Raw genomic sequence first — 22,468 nt, 5'->3', positions numbered from 1 at the left:
TCTGTTGCCATTATTGGAAATTTCTAAAGAAAAGAAGCTTTGGGGGCTCATTTGAGGGTGTGACTCCCCAGGACCAGGGAGATGTTTATGTCCAACTCATAACATACTTCGCTCTCTTCTCCAGGATGATATGGAGGCTTACCGGACCCAGAACCACTTCCTCAACTCCGAGATCCACCAGGTCACGAAGATCTGGAGAAAGGTGGCTGAGAAGGAGAAGGCCCTCCTGACGAAGGTGTGGGGTGGGACCCTGTTCCTGCCATCTCCATCCCCAGCCCCTCTGCTGGTCCCCATGCTGCCCACCCCGTCTCACTCTCCTCATTTCCTGTCTGCTGCTCTCCCTCTGAACTGACCCCTTGTGAGCAGGGCCCATATCAGGTTCTTCTCCAGACCCCTGTGGTCTGGTGATTGAGTCATTTGTTCAGCGGCGTTCACTAGGTAGCTATGGGGTAGGGACATCAAGACCAATAAGGCTGGTACCTGCCCTCAAGGAGGGTGTAGACTAGTGAGGGAGTGTAACACAATCAAGATGCACTTGGGACCGGGTACGGTGACTCACATCTGTAATCCCAGCACTTTGGGAGGCCGAGGCGAGCAGATCACGAGGTCAGGAGATCAAGACCATCCTGGCTAACACGGTAAAACCCCGTCTCTACTAAAAATACAAAAAAAAAAAAAAAAAAAAAAATTAGCCAGGCAAGGTGACGGGTGCCTGTAATCCCAGCTGCTCGGGAGGCTGAGGCAGGAGAATGGCGTGAACCCAGGAGGTGGAGCTTGCGGTGAGCCGAGATCGAGACACTGCACTCCAGCCTGGGTGACACAGCGAGACTCCGTCCCCACCACGCCCCCCAAAAAAAGATGCACTTGGGCTTGTGGGATTCTTGGGGGTCCAATTCAAAGGTACCTTCTGAATTGGGTTCTAAGGATGAGTTAATGTTACCCAGGCAAGCAGTGGAGAAGGACCTTCCAGAAAAACAGATAGCATGGTAAAGATGTGTGGTCTGAGAGGCAGGGGGCAGGGCTGGGGAGAGTGAGACATGAGGCTGGAGGTGAGGAGTTTGGAGTTTACTCCAAGGAAACTGGGGAGCTGAAGGATTCTGAGTGGAGAAGTCCTCAATCAGACTTCTGTTCCTGTTCCGAGAAGACTGCTGTGACTGCTCAGGAGGGTGGGCTTGAGGAGGTGAGCCTGGAAGTGGGGAGACTGTTTGGAATCAGCAGCAGAAATCCCTGAGAAGGGGCCAGGTGCAGTGGCTCGGGCCTGGAATCCCAGCACTTTGGGAGGCCGAGGCAGGTGGATCCTTGGGCCCAAGAGTTCAAGACCAGCCTGGGCAACATGGCAAAGCCCCGCCTCTACCAAAAATACAAAAATCAGCTGTGCATGGTGGTTCACACCTGTAATCCCAGCTACTTGGGAGGCTAAGGCACAAGAATCATTTGAACCCAGGAGGTAGAGGTTGCAGTGAGCCAAGATTGTGCCACTGCACTCCAGCTTGGGTGACAGAGCAAGACTCTCTTAGAAAAAAAAAAAGCAAGCAATCCCTGAAACAGGTGTTAATGGCGGGACTCAGGAAGCAGCCCAGGCGACAGAGGTGGGCACCAGGTGGGATAGGTAGAAGAACAGGCACAGAGGATGGCTTGGAGCTGGTGCCCAGCAAGTGTTTGGAGATGGCAACCCGGCAAGGGTGCAGCAGAATTGTTCCCTTGCTGCCACCCCAGGATGAGATAGGATTCGGGGTGGCCCAGAGGTCATGGCAGTGCTATGAGCAGATTTTCACTGTCCCCATCTCACAAAAATGGAAAACAAGGAACTTGCCTGACTTGCCTAGTACCACCCAGCTTGTATAAATGGAAACACAAAAGTTCAAGGCGAGGCGGGGTTGGAGGGGCAGTGTCCCAAGCAAGGGAAGAGGGTGCAGGAGGGCTGTGAAGTGGGAGGGATGTGTGTTGGAGGAACAGAAAGAGCCTAGGTGGTGGCAGCAGAGGGCAGGCACAAGGGCAGTGTCTGTCCCCTGGGAGCTGCTCAGTCATACCACCTGCAGAGCTTGCTCTGTGCCAGGCACCCTGGGAAGGGCTTTACACACATCGCTCATCTGATCCTCACCCAAATCCTGAGGCAGACTCTGTATGATCCTCATTTTATGGATGAAGAAGTTAAGGCACAGAAAGGTTAAGTAACTTGCCACAGGCCACATAGCTAGCAGTGACTGAACCAGGATGGGACCGTAACCTGTGTAAGAGCTTGTGCTGTCTCTGCACACCCCTCTCCTCTTTCTTCTGAACCAGCTCCAACCTGGGCCTGGTCCTCTCTTGCTTGCCTTGCTGAAAACCACTGGCCTCAGGGCCCATCTCCTTTCCCTTATACGAAGGTCTGGGAGTCGGGAGTGGGGCAGATGAGAGCTGGAAGGGCTGTGCTGCCTAAAGCTGTTCAGGCCTCAGGCTTCTGGGGCTGCCCAGGTCCCACCAGGTAGCCTGACCAGCCCTGACCACTGTTTGCAGTGTGCCTACCTCCAAGCCAGAAACTGCCAGGTGGAAAGCAAGTACCTGGCTGGGCTAAGAAGGCTGCAGGAGGCCCTGGGGGACGAAACCAGCGAGTGCTCAGAGCTGCTGAGGCACCTTGTCCAGGAGGCACTGCAGTGGGAAGCCGGGGAGGCCTCATCTGACAGCATCGAGCTGAGCCCCATCAGGTGAGCCTGGCGGCCCAGGCAGGGCTGGTCTATGTTAGCTGGCAGCTCTTCCCCAGTTTCCCTGCTGCCAGGTCCTGCCAACCATGTGCAAGTCCTGCACAGCATTACCTCCTCTGATCTTCACATGCATGAGCGTGCTGCTGCAGCTGAGATGGTTCACACTCAGAGGAGGCAGCCCCCTGCCACGGCCCTACAGTACATTTGTGGCACAGGCTGCCTCCAGAGCCCCGTGCTTTCTGTTTCTCCAGGCTGCCTCCCAAATGTGGCTGCCTCCCAGATGTGCCTGTCTCCCAGATGTGCCTGTCAGGGAGGGGAGGAGGGGAGACAAGCAGGTCGTCTCCTCTGCACCAAGCCCTTGCTGCGCACAGTGGACATGGGCGGTTAAATACAACAGAAAGGAGAGTGGCTATGCTCGAAGGCCCCTGGAGGCTGAGTAGTCCAGTGGCAGAAGCTCGAGCTTTGGAGCCAGTCCTGGCTCTCTCGATGTGTGACAATTCCCTTTACCTTTCTGAGCCTTGTACTCGGCCTCCATAAGATGTGTGCAAAGAGCTGGACACAGTGGCTCACGCCTGTAATCCCAGCACTTTGGGAGGCTGAACTGGGTGGATTGCTTGAGGCCAGGAGTTTGAGACCAGCCTGGGCAATATATTGGAAGGGAGGAAGGGAAGGGAAGAAAGAAGGAAAAGAAGATATAAGATTTGGGCAAATACACCGGCTTTGCAGGATCATTAGGATTAAATGAGATTGTACAGGCAGGGCATAGAGTGGAGGTGAGTTGAATAAATGAAAAGCCATCTGGAATGGGTCCCCAGCTCTCCCACCTCTGCCTGTCATTGGTGCCATCTGTTCCCCGTCCATCCCTGGGCTTACTGGCTGTGGTAAGTGGGGTTCTGTATGCACAGTGCGGGACTCCTTGGGCCTAAGGCTGCATGGAGTAATAAGAGGGTCCTTTATATTTGCATAGAATTAGTAAATATCTCTTGAGCATTTACTGTGTAACCAGGCATTATCTAGGCCGCCAGCATCTTATAACAGAGGATCTCATTGGGTCTTCAGGTGGCAGAGCAGGGATTCCTATACCCGTTATACAGATTCGCAACCTGAGGTTGGGAGAACTGAAGTGACCTGCTGTGTGGTTAACCCTTAGTGAAGGCAGGGCAGGAACCTGGCCTGGGGGCCTCCCTGTCCCCACCACCCCTTAGCTAGGGAAGGGCTCTGCAAGGTGTTGCTAACATGGACTTTCACTGGCAGTGAGTATGATGAGTACGGCTTCCTGACGGTGCCCGACTATGAGGTTGAAGACCTGAAGCTGCTGGCCAAGATCCAGGCACTGGAGGTGCGCTCCCACCACCTGCTGGGCCTCGAGGCTGTGGATCGGCCGCTGCGGGAGCGCTGGGCTGCCCTGAGCGAGCTTGTGCCCTCAGCTGAGCTCAAGCAGCTACTGCGGGCAGGAGTGCCCCGTGAACACCGGCCTCGTGTCTGGAGGTGGCTGGTCCACCTCCGTGTCCAGCACCTGCACACTCCAGGCTGCTACCAGGAACTGCTGAGCCGGGGCCGGGCCCGCGAGCACCCTGCTGCCCGCCAGATTGAGCTGGACCTGAACCGGACCTTCCCCAACAACAAGCACTTCACCTGCCCCACCTCCAGCTTCCCCGACAAGCTCCGCCGGGTGCTTCTGGCCTTCTCCTGGCAGAACCCCGCCATCGGCTACTGCCAAGGCCTGAACAGGTGAGCCACCAAAGCCCAGTGAAGGTGTGACCTTTACCTTTGGGAGCACAGGTCCCCAACCCTCAGACCATGGACTGATAGCCATCTGTGGCCTGTTAACAGGGCCACACAGAAGGAGGTGAGCGGTGGGCGAGAGAGTATTACCACCCGAGCTCCGCCTCCTGTCAGATCAGTGGCAGCATGAGATTCTCACAGGAGCATGAACCCTATTGTGAACTCTGCATGTGAGGGATCTAGGTTACGTGTTCCTTATGAGAATCTAATGCCTGATGATCTGAGGTGGAGCAGTTTCAAAACCACCCCTCCCCCACCCCAGTCCATGGAAAAATTGTCTTTCACGAAACTGGCCCCTAGTGCCAAAAAGGTTGGGGACTGCTGTTTTAGAGCACTGCTCTCGCTCTCTCTTTGGAGCCTCCCAAGAACCTGGAGACATGAGCCCAGGTTCCCCAACACAGGCTGGTGAGAGGACATGTTTAAGACAGAGATGGGCCAGAGCTCAGAGCTCCAGGCCCCTTGTCCCTGCTCTCTCCTTTGATTTGTGCTTGGGAAGGTACGACTCACATGGCATCTCCAATCTTGGCTTGCTGGAATCTACAGGGTATGGCCCCACTCACGTGGCAGGACTTTCTGGGTCAGGAATCATTTGCTTTCAGTGAAACCCACGCAGAAGACCCTGGGAAAAGGGACTTTCTAAATGTTACAAGGGGGTTTCACAGAAGCCAGGAAAAGAAAACAGAGCTGAGGACCAGATGGTCATTGGAAGCCAAGGCAGCTGCTCTCTGCAGCAGGGCCACAGCCCTGCATAACCCCAGGGGGCAGCCTTCATGCCACAGTCCTGGGATGCCATCCCCTGAGCTCATATAGCACCAAGGTACCGCTCTGCTGCCCTCTGCGGCTGCATGGCCTCTGGCCTCTCTTCATTATGTGTGTCTGTTTCCTTCTCTCTTAGCAGACCAGCCTCTGTCCGTTCATTCTGTGGACATTTAGGGACCATCAAGGCTGTCAGAATGGAGACCTCAGCCCCTGAGTCTTGGGCCTTTCAGCGACTCTTCCCACCCCACCCCTTGTGTTCCAGGCCTAAACTCCCCAAAGAAAGAATCTGATTGGCCCAGTCAGGAATAATTTCCACTTCTGGTCCAATTGGTGGGGGATGGAGGGAGGGACTGGGGATAGGGGATGAGGTTACCTGGTTCACAGGGCTGTCTCCCCTCCAAGACTGTGAGGGACTGTCATCCCCCTACTCCAGCCCCAGCTATTTCAGTAGAAGCTGCATAGTTGCAGATATTTTCCCAAAGCAAGTTTTGACTCCATTTACTTTAAACACACGTATACCTAAGCAAAATTTACATAAGCCATACTGCTCTTTTTTCAGAATAGGTGGTGTGTGACATTTATTTAACACAGAATCAACATTCAGTGTCCTTACTCAAATTTGAGTGGTTTCCAAAGGTAGATATTTTTCATACTCTATTTCCAGCCTAAAATTGGGTGAAATTGAGCATGTATATGTACAATTCCTGAGAATTAAGAGTTAAACTCCAACAGTAATGCCTCTCAGTCAAAGCCTCCTTGGAAAATATGTTCAGATTTCATGCCACGCTAAATGCCTGCCACAAGTCAGGTCTGTAGAAATTTCATTCATTCAACAGTCTGACAAAAGTCCCTGTACTTCTCATTTGTTTGAACATGTTAAAATCCAGGAGAAATAAAACCTGCAAAGCCTCTTGTAAGAATAGCTGTGAAGGGAGCTGGAAACTATGAGATCAGAATGAATAATAATTTTTGCATTTCACACAAAGGCCAGGTAGGAAGTAATGCATAATGGGAGCCTCTTGGATGCCAGGTGTTTAACACCTGATGGCGTTTAATCCTCACAGAAACCTTCACTGGTGCCATGCCCAGATGAAACATGAGAGGGTCTGAGAGGCTGAGGAACCCGCCCATTGCCTCACCACAAATGCTAGCCCAGCCACCTGCTTACCCTGGGCCCTGGCTGCCCCCAGCCCGCAAACCCAGTCCTTTCTACAACCTGCCCTCTCTCCAAATAGCAGTAGTCAGAGGCTGTGCTGAGGCCCCACAGAAACCTTTCTCTTCTGTAGATGTAACCTTCTTGAGACCTGCTTTTGAAGTTCAACCTGTGCTGAAGGGGCAGAGAAAAATCCTATAGCAGGAGGGGCACTTGAGATAAGCCTCATAGAAGGCGAGAACCTTCTCCCTGTGTAGAAGGAGGCAGCACACAGGCCACAGAGGGGTGCAGAAGGGACAACTGAGACCAAGAGAGGCAGAAGGTCCCCAGACGGATTTTCTAAAATATCTTTCTCTGAATGGTATTTTTACTTAAATTTGATATGCAAGTGCAGATAATTGGTGTTCATGTAAACATAATAGGCCAGGCGCAGTGGCTCATGCCTGTAATCCCAGAACTTTGGGAGGCTGAGGTGGGCGGATCATGAGGTCAAAAGATTGAGACCATTCTGGCCAACATGGTGAAACCTCGTCTCTACTAAAAATAGAACAAATAGCTGGGCGTGGTGGCGGGTGCCTGTAGTCCCAGCTACTCAGGAGGCTGAGGCAGGGGAATCACTTGAACCAGGGAGGCAGAGGTTGCAGTGAGCTGAGATCGCACCACTGCACTCCAGCCTGGCGATAGAGCAAGACTCCATTTCATAATAGAAAGCCTGTTCAAATGTGGCATGTGCGATGTATTCGTTTGAAGGCTCTAAGCCCAAGCCTGTAGGTCCCTGACACATGTCTTCTTTGCCATCTAGTGGTAGCCGTTAGAACTGCATGTGTGGGCCGGGCGCTGTGGCTCACGCCTCTAATTCTAGCACTTTGAGAGGCTGAGGTGGGTGGATCCCTTGAGCCCAGGAGTTTGAGACAGCCTGGGCCACATGGCAAAGCCCTGTAAAAAAAAAAAAAAAAAAAAAAAAAAAACCTAGCCAGGCGTGGTGGCACATACCTGTAGTTCTAGCTACTTGGGAGGCTGAGGTGGTAAGGAGGCAGAGGTTGCAGTGAGCCATGATCATGCAGCTGGACTCCAGCCTGGGCGACAGAGTGAGTCTCCATCTCAAAAAAAGAAAGGAAAAGAAAAAGAACTGCATGTTTGATGTCTCAAGATGACAGACCCTGCCTCTAAGGCAACAAATCCAGCTTGTTTAGATAGTGATGGAGACCACCTTGATGAGCTAATGCTAATTTAGAGCAAATGTTTTAAACCCATTTCCCTGTGATAATAAGTACAGTGCTTTAAAAGTAGTTTGTTTTTCCCCCATCAACACACACCTTTCTTTGCAAGCCTACCTGGGCCCTGAATGCCCTTAGGTTCGAATTCAGCCATACCCCTGAGCAGTTAGTAAATCCTAGCCACCAGCCTCAGATAACTGACTTTTTAGCATGTGCTGAAGTCTAAAGCAATGCTGGCAGCTAACCCCTAGACTGAGGCCATCCTGAGGCTCAGGGGGAACAGGGTGGGATAGAGTGGAGAGAGCACTGGGCTAGACTTTGGGAGCCCTGGGTTCTATTTCCACTCTGCCGCCAACTGACTGTATAATGTTAAGCAGGTAACTTCTGCTTTCTGGGTGTTGGTTTTTCAACCACTGCAATAAGGAGTTTGTCTAGACCAGAAACGACCAGTAGGAAGCAGCTGCCTGGAGCCTTGTTTCTGAGGAGAGTTTCTGAGGCAGCCTTCAGACTCAGTGGGAAAGAGTACTGTGATCAATTACTTATGTCTACCATGGGCTTAGGCAAAGGGAATGCTGCCATGATCAGTTAGTTATGTCTGCCCTGGGCACAGACAAAGAGAATAGAGGCCAGTGTATGCCACATTTGCTATCCTTGAACTCAGTGACCTGTGAAGGTCACTCCAGACCAGCTCTGAGAGAACAGAGCCTCCTATTTCCCAGGAGACCTGTGAATGTTCTCTTCATCCACTCAGCTTCAACTCAGGAAGGTTTTGTACAAATATTTGAACCATAGTTGGGAGAAATTCCTTCCCACTCTACTGGGGAAAGAGAAGGGATATTTCTTTTTTCTTTTGAGATTCAACCATGTTTCTAAGAGTTGTGAGCCTTAAAAGAAGGTGGAGGTCATGATCTAATCTAGAGAGAACCCAAAGAAGCATGAGTATATGGATGATGGAATGTGTTCCTTAAATGCTCGTTATGACCATAGAGTCAGAGACTTTCTAAAGCAACATCTCCCCAGGGTCCTCTGAGGAACATTCGTTCTACTCAGCCCCCATGGGTGCAATGGACAACAGGGGTTCTGTGGACCCCCCGGGTGACGCTGGGTTAGAATCAGCCACACAGGATTTTGTTACCACAGGACTTCTCAGAGGCTTTACTAAGACTGTGTGCATCATAAGCCTCTCAGGAGCTAGAATGTGCAGCATTCCCCAGATATCTTTGAATATAGAGCCTTGTGTTCACCTTGCATCTTGGGAGACCAGTAGTCCCTGGAAAGACATTTTTTGGAAAATGTCTTCTTGGACTGGCCCAGGATGGGAGCTGCCAGGGAAGATGGGAGAAGTAGAGAAAACAGTGCTTATCCCAGGAGGACTTCCCTGCTCAGCCTTGTGGGTTTTTGTTTGTTTCTTACCCATGATTTCATTAGAGCCTTATGCTAACTTGGTGGGCAGGGGAAATAAAGGAGAAAAAAAGTTATGTGCATTGAGCACCTGGTAAATGCCAGGCAGTGAGCGAGGCACGGTAGGTCTGTCTCAAGACGCCTCATGGCCCTGGGGGGATAGATATTGTTAATCTCGCTAACAATAAATATCTAATCTCAGATCATGAAACCAAGGTCCAGAGGTTAGCGTGCTTGCCGAGGTCTCAAAGCCTGTGAACATTAAGGTGCGGATAGCTCACATATATAAGGAGCTCACTGTGTGGCAGGCACCGTGTGGGGGCACTGAATGAGCTCTGTTCATCCTCAAAACAGTCCTGTGAATATTATGAGACTGAGGCTTAGAAGGGTTCTGTAACTTGTCCCAGGTCACCCAGGAAGCCGCAAGATCAGGATTTACCCAAGCAGCCTGACTCCAGAGCCCCTGCTCTGAAGCGATCCCCATTGCTCTGGAAAACGCCAGTCATCCTCCCCCGAACTCAGGTGCCAGGAGCACCAATCTGGTTAGGGAGTGAGGTTGCACTGGTGCTCACATGGAAGGACTTTCCCCCTGGAACCCAGGAAGCCACCTCTGCCACGTGCTGCCTGGCAGGGCCACGACTTCTGTAATCAATCCAGGCCTCCTTTCCTACCACTCCAGGCTGGCGGCCATCGCTCTGCTGGTCCTAGAGGAAGAGGAGAGTGCCTTCTGGTGCCTGGTGGCCATTGTGGAGACCATCATGCCCACTGATTACTACTCCAACACACTGACGGCATCCCAGGTGAGTGGGGCAGGAAGGGGACTTGGCAGCCATGCAGGGCAGTGCCCCAGAGCTGTTCCTAGAAGCCTGTAGCTCTCAGGAAAGTTGGGAATCTGTCAGGCTTCCTTTTCTCCCTCTGCACTGTGGGAGTGCATTTGGCTGCATGGAAGAGAAGCCCAACCTAACAACAGCTTCAATGGCGGATTATTTTTCTCAGATAGTGAATGACCAGGCAGAACCACAGGGTTCAGGCTCCTAGCTCCCTGCTCTGCCATCTTGGTATGTGGCCTTCATCCTCACACCCATCACCTCCTGGTCACAAAATGGCTGCATTGCCTCCAGCACTGTGGCCATGGCCTAGGCCAGGAGAAGCAGAAGGTGAACACCAGGAGCTGGCTCCCTGACCCAGCAACTTCTACTTGCAGTTTACTGGTCAGAACTATTTCATGGCTGTCCTAGTTGCAAGGCAGGCTAGGAAATGTACGTATTTAATTTTTACATCTTAACATCTCTGAAATTGATGTGTGTTCTATGACCCTTTTATTCATATTTTATTATGAAAAATTTCCCACATTCAAAACAATAGAGGGAATAGTATAATTAACCTCCATATGTCCATCACCTGGCTTCAGTTATCAACCCAGGGAGCCAGTGTTATTTCTTCTGAACTCCCATCCGCTCCTCCTGCTTTATCGCAAAGTAAATTTCTGGCATTGTATCAGTTCATCCATAAATCCTTCAGTAGGTCAATGGCATCTCAGACTCAGGGAGTTACCTTAGGTTTTGAACTGGACACTTGGCCTCCGTAGATGACCCAAGGTTCTGGGTGAGGGAGGATGGGAGCTACTGGCTATTTGTCACAGCTGACGCTAATGCCTGGAAGAGGACGTAAATGAGGGGAGAGGACTGAGCAACCAGCAGTTCCAGGAAGGAAGAGCAAGGGGAAACTAAAACGGGGTCATCACAGAGGGAGAAGGAAAACCACGAAAGAACCATGTCTTGGAGCCAGGGAAGGAGCCAGTGCTGAAAGTGGTTAACCCACCCAGTGAAACAAGGACAGAGGCATGACAGTGGCCACAAGGAGAGGTCACTGGCCACTGTCGCCAGGAGCACCCTGCTTTGAGAAGATTCCTTGGTGTCTGGCGAGGCAGGACATTATGCCTTCCCACACACACACCTGTCCCTGGACCAGACATCCGCCTAGCATCTTAGGTGTCAGGCACAAATTGGGTATAGAGAAGGGGCTGTGGATGTCAGCTGATATAAGCCTAAAGACAAAGTTTCCATTTTGCCAAGGCCTGTGGGCATGAGACCAGTGTCTCTGAACTGCCAGGAGGATCAGCTGGCCCCTGAGTTCCTGCTTGGCTCAAGGGATTCAGATGGGTGAGGTAGCTGAGAACGTGCCAACCCACACGGCTCCACTGCAGAGCCCAGTGCCCTGGTCCAGAGGACTCTGGCCTATGTCAGGAGCAGTGGAGTGATATGATGCTGTATCTGACTCCCAGCTAGATTGGGCTCTGGCTCCCTGAGGAGCAGGAAAGAACCTGCCCAGAGCAGCTTCAGGACTGTGTGTGGACTGACTGGGTAGGAAGGCTGGGCAGGGAGGGAGGCAGCCTTATCCTCGGGCTGCGGATGACAGGCTCTCTCGCTGGCTTCCAGGTGGACCAGCGGGTGCTCCAGGACCTGCTCTCGGAGAAGCTGCCCAGGCTGATGGCCCACCTGGGGCAGCACCACGTGGATCTCTCCCTCATCACCTTCAACTGGTTCCTCGTGGTCTTTGCAGACAGTCTCATTAGCAACATCCTCCTTCGGGTCTGGGATGCCTTCCTGTACGAAGGGACCAAGGTAGGGTGCTGCCAGGGGATGGCGCCCCTGAGCAAGTTCCTTCACCCATCTGGGTCTTAACTCTGCCCCTGGAGAATGGGAAGACAATGCTTACTTGTCAGGGCTGTTGAGAACGTCTCCTGAGAGCATGGCTTTGTGAACTGTAAAGTGCTTTGCATGTATGAGAAGAAGTAGTGGTTCTGCCTCTGAAGATATATCCTAAAGTTGGGGGATTTCCTTTCCGTGGAGAGGAGGTGTGAGCATGATCAGAGAGACACATCCCTATGCTGTCCTTGCCCCCCAGTCACCTGGGGCCTCCTTTTCTTCCTCCTGTTTGGACTAAGCCTTGGATTAAGAGACCGGAGCTCAGGTCTGGACCCAGCTCTGTCCTGACCTTGCCCGGAGACCCTGGGCAGGTCCCCCAACTCAGCCCTAGTTTACACCTCAGTTTACAAAGCACCCAGAGATTTTTTTTTTTTTTTTTTTTTTGAGAAGGAGCCTTGCTCTGTCGCCTAGGCTGTAGTGCAGTGGCGTGATCTCCACTCACTGCAACTTCCGCCTCCCAGGTTCAAGCAGTTCTCCTGCCTCAACCTCCGGAGTACCTGGGATTATAGGCATACGCCACCAATCCTGGCTAATTTTTGTATTTTTAGTAGAGACAGGGTTTCATCATGTTGGCCAGGCTGCTCTCAAACTCCTGACCTCAGGTGATCTGCCCGACTTGGCCTCCCAAAGTGCTGGGATTACTGGCGTGAACCACCGCGTCTGGCCTGTTGTTTTGTTTGGTTCCTGCCAAAGCTCCACGTAAAGATACAGATTAACTCCATGAGATTCCACAGGGGCATGCCTCACCCACAGTCATGGGACAAGACAGGCTAGAGCCAGGACTCTGTCCAAATCCCCAGATTTCAAGCTGTGCGCCCCCTGGGGGTATTCAGTCTCCCCCAGCCCTCTGGAGCCCTCCCCCGCGCATTGTGCCTCCAGGCCTCAACTCTGCAGCCAGTCCAGGGTCTTCCATACTGCCTGGGTCTATCAGGTTCCCTCCCTCCAGGGATGACCTGCCTGGCCTCCCATGCCCCACCTAAGCCCCCACTCTACCCCCAGGTGGTGTTTCGCTATGCCTTGGCCATTTTCAAATACAATGAGAAGGAGATCTTGAGGCTACACAATGGCCTAGAAATCTACCAGTACCTGCGCTTCTTCACCAAGACCATCTCCAACAGCCGGTGAGGACCCCCCACCCCCCTGCCACTCCCACCACTTACCTACCCCCAGGACACATAGCAGAAGGGAGGCTGATGTTTGCAAGTAGAGATTGGTAAGTGATGCTGATGCTCCTATTAATAGCTTAGAAATCTTCGGGGAAGTCTGACTGTCTGAGTGATCTGTCTGCCCCCTTAATATATGGCATTTGAGGCCTCCATGGAGTTTCATTTTTTGCCCACCTTTCCCTACCCTGAACATCCACGGCCAGTGTTCCTGGAAAACAGAATTATACGAGTTCCTAGGACAACCCCACCTCCAGGCTTTTGCCCTTGCAGTTTCTTCTACTTAGAATGCCTCCTTGCCACTTCCACCACTACTATCTTCTTTGCCTGATCACCTTTTATTCATTCTTTAAAACTCAGCTCACATGTCACCTCCTCCAAGAAGCCCTCCATGACCAGCCCTTCCCTGCTGGGTTAGGTGTCTTTCTTCTGATCTTCCTCCTGCCTCAGTACATATCTCTGTGGGTGGAAATCATCTTATTCATTGTTTCCTCCTGAGGGCAGGGACCAGGGCTCAGCCACAAGGGCAGAAGGAATGCGGGGATGTCTGTCTGGGAGAGCCTGGTAAATGCCAGCCAGGTGGGTAAACACCAGCCAGGTGGGGTGACGTGCTCTGGGCTGATTGTGCCCTCCTCCCAGGAAGCTGATGAACATCGCCTTCAACGACATGAACCCCTTCCGCATGAAACAGCTGCAGCAGCTGCGCATGGTCCACCGGGAGCGACTGGAGGCTGAGCTGCGGGAGCTGGAGCAGCTTAAGGCCGAGTACATGGAGAGGCGGACATCCCAGCGCAGAGCCGTGTCCGAGGGCTGCGCCAGCGAGGACGAGGTGGAGGGGGAGGCCTGACTTGGCCACCTCCCCTCCCCAAAGCCTTCCTCACCCGTGGAGGTTGGGCACGGACCAGTGGCCCAGCCCTGGGTGTCCCATCACCATGTGACCCTGGACATGTCCCTTCCCCTCTCTGGCCCTCAGTTTTCCCACCAGCACATTGTGTGCTGCAAAGCCATTGGTTGGGCTACTTCTTCATAGGCATGCACTTACCAGGGGTGCCACCCTTTTGTCACCTCTTCCACGAGCACTTTGGCATGTAAACAAGCAAGAACACTGCCTCTATAGGGTAACCTGGAACATTCTCTAGGTTATATCAATATGAAACAATGTAAATGGTGGAAATCATTCATAAGCTTTGGGACTTAAACAGTTCTCAGTTACCAATTGTTCCTGGATGGGCCCACGGTGCCAGGGTGTGCCACCACCAGCCTTCCAGCCTAGGGCATCTCTGGCTGCTATTTCTGTGAGCATCTGTAGGGCCAGGCCCTGCCTGCTTGCCTGAGATGTTAGGGTTTTGTCTTTCTGGGTAGCAGCTTCTTTTCAGTGCTGCCTGGGTCTGCATCCAGGATGCTCTCCGTGTACTGAAGCCTGTTTCCTCTTTTCTGCTCACAGTCCATTTTGGGGGGATCCCAGGGAAACCCCCTGTGCTGCACCACCAGGAACTTGATGTGGGGGTTGGGCAGAGAGCCCTGGGTCAAGTGCCCCACTTGTGACCTCCCACTGCCCACTTCACAGGCTGGGGCATGGAGGGTTACCTCTCCTCTGAAAAATGGGTGGTTGGGAGGGTAGGAGAAGGTGGCAAGTGGAGACTGCTGCAGCGCAAGCCAGGGCTGGCTCGTCACAGCACCCACTGTGTCCCCAGTGCAGGGTCAGGCTCCTCCAGGTCCCTCCTCAGCAAATAGAGGCTTCAGTCTGTCCCCACCTGAGGCAGGGGGTCAAGGCCATACCAGTGACTTTGGCAACTCATTTCTCAGCAAAACCTCTGTCTGTGCTGGCCTGGCCTTGAGTTGGCTGTGTTTGGTATGAAGGACTGTGTGTGGGGGGTTCTCACAAGGAAGCCTCCTCTCTGGAAAACCACCCAGGATTAGGGGACGCTGCCCTGGGACCTCCTGGCTCTGATCTGAGGCTCCCATCTGGGCTGGGGAGGAAGCTTTCCCCATCACTGGGGACCATGGACAGGCCCCGTGGTGGCCCTGGCTGGTCCCTAGCCCCACTGTCACCCACAGGTGTGAATTTGAGGGGTGGTGCACCAGGATCCCAGTTCCCTACACTGCACCGCCTGTGCAGCCTCGGGGAGGAGACGCTCAGGGTTCCTCTCCTCCCTGTCCACGTGGGCTCCTGGCTGGCCCGAGGGCCCGCTTTTCTGTGAATACCCTGCACTGTGGCTTGACTGCCTTTCTCATTCTTGCTCAACTTCTTTTATCTGCTGAGGCCCTTTCACCACCAAACTGTTGATGAAGTGTGCTGGTGGCTTGAGGGCGGCCGAGGGGCCCAGCTGCACCCTGCAGAGGCTGGATACCGTGCCCCTAGGTTGGTCGTCGGGATGATGAGAGGTCCAGCCCCATGAGGCTCCTAGGAGGGCTAAAGCAGGTAAACTGGTGCAGAGCCTGGAGCCTGGCACAGAGGAAAGTGCCACCGACAGGAACGAGCAGCCCAATTTTTTTTTTTTTTTTTTTTGAGACGGAGCCTCCCTCTGCCACCAGGCTGGAGTGCAGTGGTGCAATCTCAGCTCACTGCAACCTCCGCCTCCATGGTTCAAGCGATTCTCCTGCCTCAGCCTCCCGAGTAGCTGGGATTACAGGCATGCGCCCCCACGCGCAGCTAATTTTTGTATTTTTAGTAGAGACAGGGTTTTACCATGTTAGCCAAGATGGTCTCAATTTCCTGACCTCGTGATCTTCCCACCTCAGCCTCCCCAAGTGCAGGAATTACAAGCATGAGTCACCACGGGCCGGGGCTAAGCAGCCTCTTATGAAGGAAACACCACCTGTGGGGCCCTGAGGCCTGCAAAAGCCCCAGCTGCTGGGGAGCTCTGGCCCAGGGGGTCCCTCTGCCTTTAGCCTTGGAATTCACATTCCCTCTTCAGCAACAGCAATCAAAAAAGAATCAGACAATGGGCACAGGGGCTATTGGATAAATGGCAGCCCGCCTCTACCTTTTTCCCTCCCCTTCCCTGCCCCTCCTCCGCCTCTTCCTTCCCTCTTTCCTTCCCCCTCCTTCCTCCCCTTCCTTCCCCCTCCTTCCTCCCCTTCCTTCCCCCTCCTTCCTCCCTCATCCCCCTTTTCCTCCTTCCCCATTCTCCTCTCCTTCCCTTCTTCCTCCTTTCTCCCCTCTTCCCCCCTTTTCTTCTTCCCTCTCTTCCTCCTCTCCGCTTCTCTTCCTCTCTCCTCCATCTCCCCACATCGCCCCAACCCCAGGCAGAGGAGAAGCTCTGCTCAGAGCTGGGTGCTATGCTCTTTCCCTGCCCTCCTGGGGAGAGGGGTGGGTGGTACTTTGCATTTGACCCAACACTATGGAACCTCTGGCTCCTACCTGGCTGCACCTTAGAATCACCTGAGTAGCGGTCACCGTGGCTCACGCTTGTAATCCCAGCACTTTGTGAGGCCAAGGCACGTGGATCACTTGAGGCCAGGAGTTCAAGCCCAGCCTAGCCAACATGGTGAAACCCTGTCTCTACTAAAAATATAAAAAATTAGCCGGGCGTGGTGGTGGGTACCTGTAATCCCAGCTAGTTGGGAGGCTGAGGCAGGAGAATGCTTGAACCTGGGAGGCGGCGGTTGTGGTGAGCTGAGATCGTGCCATTGCACTCCAGCTTGGGCAACAGGATTGAAACTCCGTCACACACACACACACACACACACACACACACACACACACACACACAAATCACCTGAGTAGCTTTTTAAAAATGTTGGTGCTAGGTTCCTATGCCTGGAGCCTGTGGTGGGGCCCAGGCATGCTCATACACAGAAGGGTTGGGGACACAGGACAGTGAGGACTAACTGCCCCCTCAGGCCCTGACAGAGAGCTGGGATTGAGAACTGCCTGTCCTACAGCATCAACTCACCCAGGCCAAGCTCAGGTTACCAATGAGTAGACAGGGCTCAGAGACGTTAGCTAACCTATCCAAAGTGACACAGCCACCGGTGGAGCTGTGCTCCAGCCTAGAGCCCTTACTGCAAAGCCAGGGAGGACTCCCCCTGCTTTACCCCACCTCTGGAACCTAGAACACCTTCCCCAAGGACCCAGGGAAGGGGCATGCTTGGCCTGTGGCCTCCTGGGTTATACCCTCAGAAGACAGTTCTAGGCCAAGGAAAACTAGAGGAAGAACTTCCTCATGGTTGCCTCAAGCTGGGATTGTAGCACTATTTCTCCCCTTCATCAGAGACAACAAGGGAAGCGTGATACCCACATGGCAGGGAGGCTGAGCAGAGACCAGTGGGCCCACTCTAGAGCATCTGTGCCTGCTGCTACTGCCCCTGGGGCACCTACCCGCCCTTCCCTGGTCTTTCTGGAGGGTGTTTGGGGCCCACTCCTGGTGTCAGGTTCCTGGCCCGCACCACAGCTGTCATCCCCTTCCCCCAGGGCTGCTGCCTTCCAGGGCTGGAGGATCTGATCCCTCCCAGCCCCACCTTCCCACCCTAGGGGACAGGACCTCAAGCTCAAAGCATGCCTTCCCCAGGCCTTAGGCCTCCAGCAAGCTGTGGGCTGACCTGCTCTATAGGAGAGGAAAAGGGAATAACCCAGGGAACCTCCCTGGGGCAACATCCCTAAGAATAAAGGGACTGGGTCAAAGGAGGTGGAAGGCCCCCCTCCCAACATCCCCCAACAGAAGAGGTACTCACTCACTTCCAGAGATTGCCCGTGTTCAAGGCTGCTATCCTCCAAACACAGACACCCCGCAGCCCCCAGGCACTGTCTCCTCATTCTTTCTCAACCCCCTCCCTCATGGACATGGGGCCATATCATACAGAAAGTTCCACGTGGGGCATATAGATGAAGAACTTGTCCCCCACCCCCACCACACACACGTATGTTCTGGTCCTGCACAAGATGTTTACCTACACATGGAAGATTAACAAAGCCGGCCGTTGGGTGCGGTGGCTCATGCCTGTAATCCCAGCACTTTGGGAGGCTAAGGCAGGCAGATCACGAGGTCAGGAGATCGAGACCATCCTGGCTAACACAGTGAAACCCCGTCTCTACTAAAAATACAAAAAATTATCTGGGCGTGGTGGCGGGCACCTGTAGTCCCAGCTACTCAGGAGTCTGAGGCAGGAGAATGGTGTGAACCCGGGAGGCGGAGCTTGCAGTGAGCTGAGATCATGCCACTGCTCTCCAGGCTGGGCAACAGAGTGAGACTCCGTCTCCAAAAAAAAAAAAAAAAAAAAAAGCCAGCCATGTGGGTGCACTGGGAAGGAGGAAGAGGGAGGTTTCCTGGCCCATCCCAATCCACACTAAGGCCTAATAGAAGGTGCCAGCAGATGGGCCCAACTTTGGAACCAGACGTGCTATGTGGTTTTCTAGCTAGGGGATCCTGGGTAGGTCATGCCCACTGTGGCCTCAGTTTCCCCATGTGTGCAATCCTGCATCTCGGCTCGCTGCAACCTCCACCTCCCAGGTTCAAGTGATTCTCCTGCCTCAGCCTCCCAAGTAGCTGGAAATACAGGCGCATGCCACCACACCCGGCTAATTTTTGTATTTTTACTAGAGATAGGTTTTCACCATGGTGGCCGGGCTGGTCTTGAACTCCTGATCTCAAGCAATCCACCTGCCTTGGCCTCCCAAAGTGCTGTGATTACAGGCATAAGCCACCGTGCCCAGCCATCCATATGCTTCTTTGAAAGTTTAGATACCCAACTCTTGCATGCTAACACCGGAAGCATGCGTTCAGTCTGCCTGCTGGGCAGTCCAACTCCAGAAGGCCTGAATCAGAGCTGTAGGCTGAGGGTTTTCAGGACCATACTGTACACTGGGCTTTGGGTAGTAGGCAGGGAGCCCGTCCATCTCTGGGCAGGGGAGTGGTGCAGTGGACTATGAAAGCTGAGTCACATTCTAAGGAGAGAATCAAGAGCTCCCCAAGTACCTTGCCACTCCAAGCCTCAATTTTCTTATCTGTAAAATGGAGGTAATAATAGTGGCTAAATAAAGGGGTTGGTAGGCTTAGAAGACATGATACAGATATGTAAAGTAGTAATAGTGTACTGTTATCCACTCCACAGCTATATATTGAGTGCCTACTATGTGCCACGGAGCAGTTCAAGGCCCTCAAGATAACGGTCTTTACTGAACAAAACCAAGAGCTCTTCGGTGACGTGGTGTGGTAGAGTGGCTGTTAGCTTAGCAGCCCTGGGAGCCATACTGCCTGGGGTTGCATGACTAGCCGTGTGATCTTAACCTAGGTACTTAACCTCTGTGTGCCGCAGCTTTCTTTTGTGTCAAATAGGTGAGTAATGGTATCAACCTCATAGGCCTGTGTGACAGTGAATGGAGGTAATGCACAGAAGGCGCTTAGAACAGTGCGTGGCTCAGTAGTGTTCGGTGGGGGTGGTACCCAAAGGTAGGGCCTCCCCATTGTCTAGTGTCCTCAGGGCTCCCCAGCCGGCGAAGCTGGGCAAGCAGCGCCCCCGCTGGTCCCGAGAGAAGGAAGGGCGTCCTCCTCTGCTCCCAGCGGCGCTCCCGGCTCCTCTCCTCCCTGCGAACTGGGAAGCCTGCCCGGTCGGGCTCTGCGCGCCCACTGTACCTGTCCGGGATTGTCACATCCAGGGCTCAAACAGCCTTAAGAGGCCGACGCGGTTATTGTCTCCATTTCACCACAGGGGAAACTGAGGCTCCCGGAGGTCAGGTTCCTCATCCCACACCACGTAGAGAGGGCACGGCGGGACGTGGGGCCGGCGGCTCTGCTTGTCCCCAACCTCCGCCTGGTGGCCAGCAGCCCGCCCCAATCACTGCGACGTGTGCGCGCCTGTTCCCAGCACGTGTGCGCGCCCCGAGACCCGCCCCGGGAAGCCAGGAGCGCGGTTGGGGTCGTGGGGGCGGAAAAGGGTGGCCAGGGCGGACCCGCGGGGCGGGCGAGAGGGCGGACCTTTGGCCGGGCCCCCGCCCCGCCCTCCAGCCCCGCCCGCCGGGCTGCAGAGGGAGGCGGCGGCGGCTCTGGGCGCCGGGAGTCCGCGGGCGGCGAGGAGCGCGGAGCCGGAGCTGGACGCCGCCGCCGCCACCGCCACCACCACCTGCGCGGCCGTCATCAAGGTAGGGCGGCCCCGCGCCGCCGGCCGTGCCTTCCTGGTCTGCTTTATGGGGGCTTCGGGCGGGACGTGCGCGCTGAGCCCCCCGCGGCTGCAGCTCTCGGAGAGGGAGGGATGCGGGGCTCGGCGCGCGGGGGACCTGGCTTTCAGCCCCTTTGCGTGACCTTGCACAAAGCACTGCTCCTCTTCAGGCCTCAGTTTCCCCGTCAGGATAGCGGGCTCATTGGTGGCCCCCTTCTCGCGGGGTTGTTGGGAGGGCCCGCCTCGAGGTCCGGGCTCCCGACGGCTCGCTGCCCGCATGAGTACTGTCTGCACCGCCCACCCCTCCGGCCCGCGGTGAGGGAAGCTCACTCTGGGCGCGGCCAGCCGGTCCCGACAGGCCCCTGCTGTGGCCCGGGTGCTCCATGGGACTCTTGTCGGGACCCTCCCCCTCTTGGCTGCGTTACCTGCTGGGCCTCAGCTTCCTGGTACAGGAAACGGTGGGGTGGGGGGCATCCCCGGGTCCCCGCCAAGCCGGCCTGGGCGTGCAGGTGGGGCATCAGCCGGCCTGCCAAGAGGGTTTACTCGTCTGGGGCTGGAGGAGCCCTAGGTTGGAGGTGGCTGGACTCCTGGCGGCACGACGGCGTGGACCAGCCCCATGTAGGCACCTCGATTTACAGAGTGGTACAGGACAGCTCCTTCCCCTTCCCCACCCGGGCCAGGTGCTGGTGCTTAGCTCTGTGTCCCAGAGCTAGTGTGTGGTAAGGTGTGACACACACTAGCTGGTGTGACAAGGGTTGACTGGCGGCCACGCCTGGACCTCAGAGGGATAACAGTGCCAAGGGGCTGTGTCTGCGTGGCATTAAGGGATGGGACAGAGCACAGGTCTGAGGGACTGTGGTCCAGGCTCCCTAGGTAAAGAAGACCTATGGCATCTGGCCCAGCCCCTCTGTAAGATCCCCTCTGGAAGGTCTTGCTGCCCCCTTGTACACTCCTTGTGATGGGGATCTCATTAGTTGTAAACCAGGCTGGAATCTGCTACCCAGTCACTTCCTCTCCTGCTGGTCCTGCTCTGAACACACAAACAACCTCTGACCCTTCCTCCCTCACCCTGGAGCAGTGATCAGGTCCCTTAAGTGTGCTCACCTCCAGCCCCAGCAGTTTCTCCCATCAAAGCCCAGGGAGCCAAGGCAAGAAGAGGGAGCTGAGGTGTCTGCCCTGGAGCAGACTGTGGGACCTCTGCTTTCCTGGGGCTTGTTCAGAACCCACGTGTGTGTCAGAACTGGAATGTGTCTCCCCAGCTTCCTGCCCCTCCTGGGGACCTTCTGAGAGGTCTGGAGTGAGGAAAGCTGGAGCCCCTCTGCAGGCCTTTCCTGCCCCATGTGGCCTCCTCTCCACCTCCCTGATGCCTGCCCTGTTTGAGGGAGCGGTTTCTAAGAATCACTTCTCAGCCTTCTGGACTTTCTTATCCCCTTCATGACCTGCCCCGCACCCAGGGACTTTCTTACAACCAAAAGAGGACAGGAGGCCCCTGGACAGGTAGTGAGCTCTTTGTCATCACAGGTATTCAAGCAGAACCTGGGGTGAGCTACCTGGGACTGAAAGTTTGTGGAATTCTAGGGCTGAAGTAGTGCCTATGACCTTGCCCTGCGGCCATGGTGGAGCTGCACAGGACTGGGAGCTGGACCACAAATGAGTGTTATTATCCCCTCGTAAAAGCAGGCAAAGTATATGTGCTGGCCTATGAGCCCAGCTCCAAGGCACAGGCTTAAGTGCTACTTGGGTCTCCTGTCATCTCGACACATGTATAATCTGGGCCCTGTTTTCCTGCTTGCCTAGTTCAAGCCTTTTTAGCCTGATTTAGGAGCATGGCAGATTCGGGTTATTAAAAAGTCATGCTATGACTTTAATTGCTAATAATTTTTAAGTGCACCATGGAATTATGGAATGTCTGAGCTGAAAGGAGCCTTAAGACGTCATCTCATTCAACCCCCTCATTTTACAGATAGGCATCCCCTGTCCCCAGAGGGGATGTGACTGGGCAAAGGTCACACAGCAAACCAGCAACCGAGCCCAGGGATCCTGATTCCAAGATTGGAGTGCCTTTTTTTCCCCCAGAAAACACATAGCATTTAATAAATGAAAGGAGTCTGTATTTATTCCTGTAAAATTAGGAAAAATAAAAATAAAAGGATGAAACTCTGTGCTGGCAAGGCTGTAGGGATTTGCCTGTGGCATTTTAATTTTGCAGAGCAATCTGGCAGCCTGTTGTCATGAAAATGACCCTACTTGCCCTTTGCCTTTAGCCAGCTACTTTGAGGGCTTTATCCTAAGGAAGTACCTGTAGAGAGAGACATATGTAGTGCTGTTATTTGTAAGAAGTTGTCTTCTGGCCGGTCGCAGTGGCTCATACCTGTAATCCCAGCACTTTAGGAGGCCAAGGTGGGCGGATCACCTGAGGTCAGGAGTTCGAGACCACCCTGGGCAACATGATGAAACCCTGTCTCTACTGAAAATATAAAAATTAGCCAGGTGTGGTGGCACA

General features: G+C 54.1%; 2 protein-coding genes across 5 annotated transcripts in view; both read left to right on the top strand.

The window, feature by feature from the left end:
- Nucleotides 1-14,079, top strand: part of TBC1D2 (TBC1 domain family member 2) — a 58,322-nt gene extending 44,243 nt beyond the window's left edge. For 3 of the 4 annotated variants that reach the window (XM_030920095.1, XM_010357633.2, XM_030920094.1), the window contains 7 exons: nucleotides 125-235; nucleotides 2,497-2,684; nucleotides 3,936-4,412; nucleotides 9,676-9,796; nucleotides 11,435-11,620; nucleotides 12,704-12,825; nucleotides 13,507-14,079. In XM_030920095.1, coding sequence (XP_030775955.1) covers nucleotides 125-235; nucleotides 2,497-2,684; nucleotides 3,936-4,412; nucleotides 9,676-9,796; nucleotides 11,435-11,620; nucleotides 12,704-12,825; nucleotides 13,507-13,714 — 1,413 coding nt within the window. In that variant the 3' untranslated portion in view covers nucleotides 13,715-14,079. The remainder of the gene's footprint in view (nucleotides 1-124; nucleotides 236-2,496; nucleotides 2,685-3,935; nucleotides 4,413-9,675; nucleotides 9,797-11,434; nucleotides 11,621-12,703; nucleotides 12,826-13,506) is intronic. The other variant, XM_030920093.1, reaches the window with a different exon arrangement.
- A 5,662-nt stretch (nucleotides 14,080-19,741) lies between these two features.
- The window catches only part of CORO2A (coronin 2A), a 68,294-nt gene continuing 65,567 nt past the window's right edge, over nucleotides 19,742-22,468 (top strand). Inside the window, exon 1 of the mRNA XM_030920096.1 lies at nucleotides 19,742-19,948. The gene's annotated coding sequence lies outside the window, so the exon portion shown is untranslated. The remainder of the gene's footprint in view (nucleotides 19,949-22,468) is intronic.

This window comes from Rhinopithecus roxellana, chromosome 16 (assembly GCF_007565055.1).
Source record: "Rhinopithecus roxellana isolate Shanxi Qingling chromosome 16, ASM756505v1, whole genome shotgun sequence".
In the NCBI taxonomy this organism is placed as follows: Eukaryota; Metazoa; Chordata; class Mammalia; order Primates; family Cercopithecidae; genus Rhinopithecus; species Rhinopithecus roxellana.
Note: the sequence above shows the minus strand (reverse complement) of the source record. Positions and strands in the feature narration are given on the sequence as shown.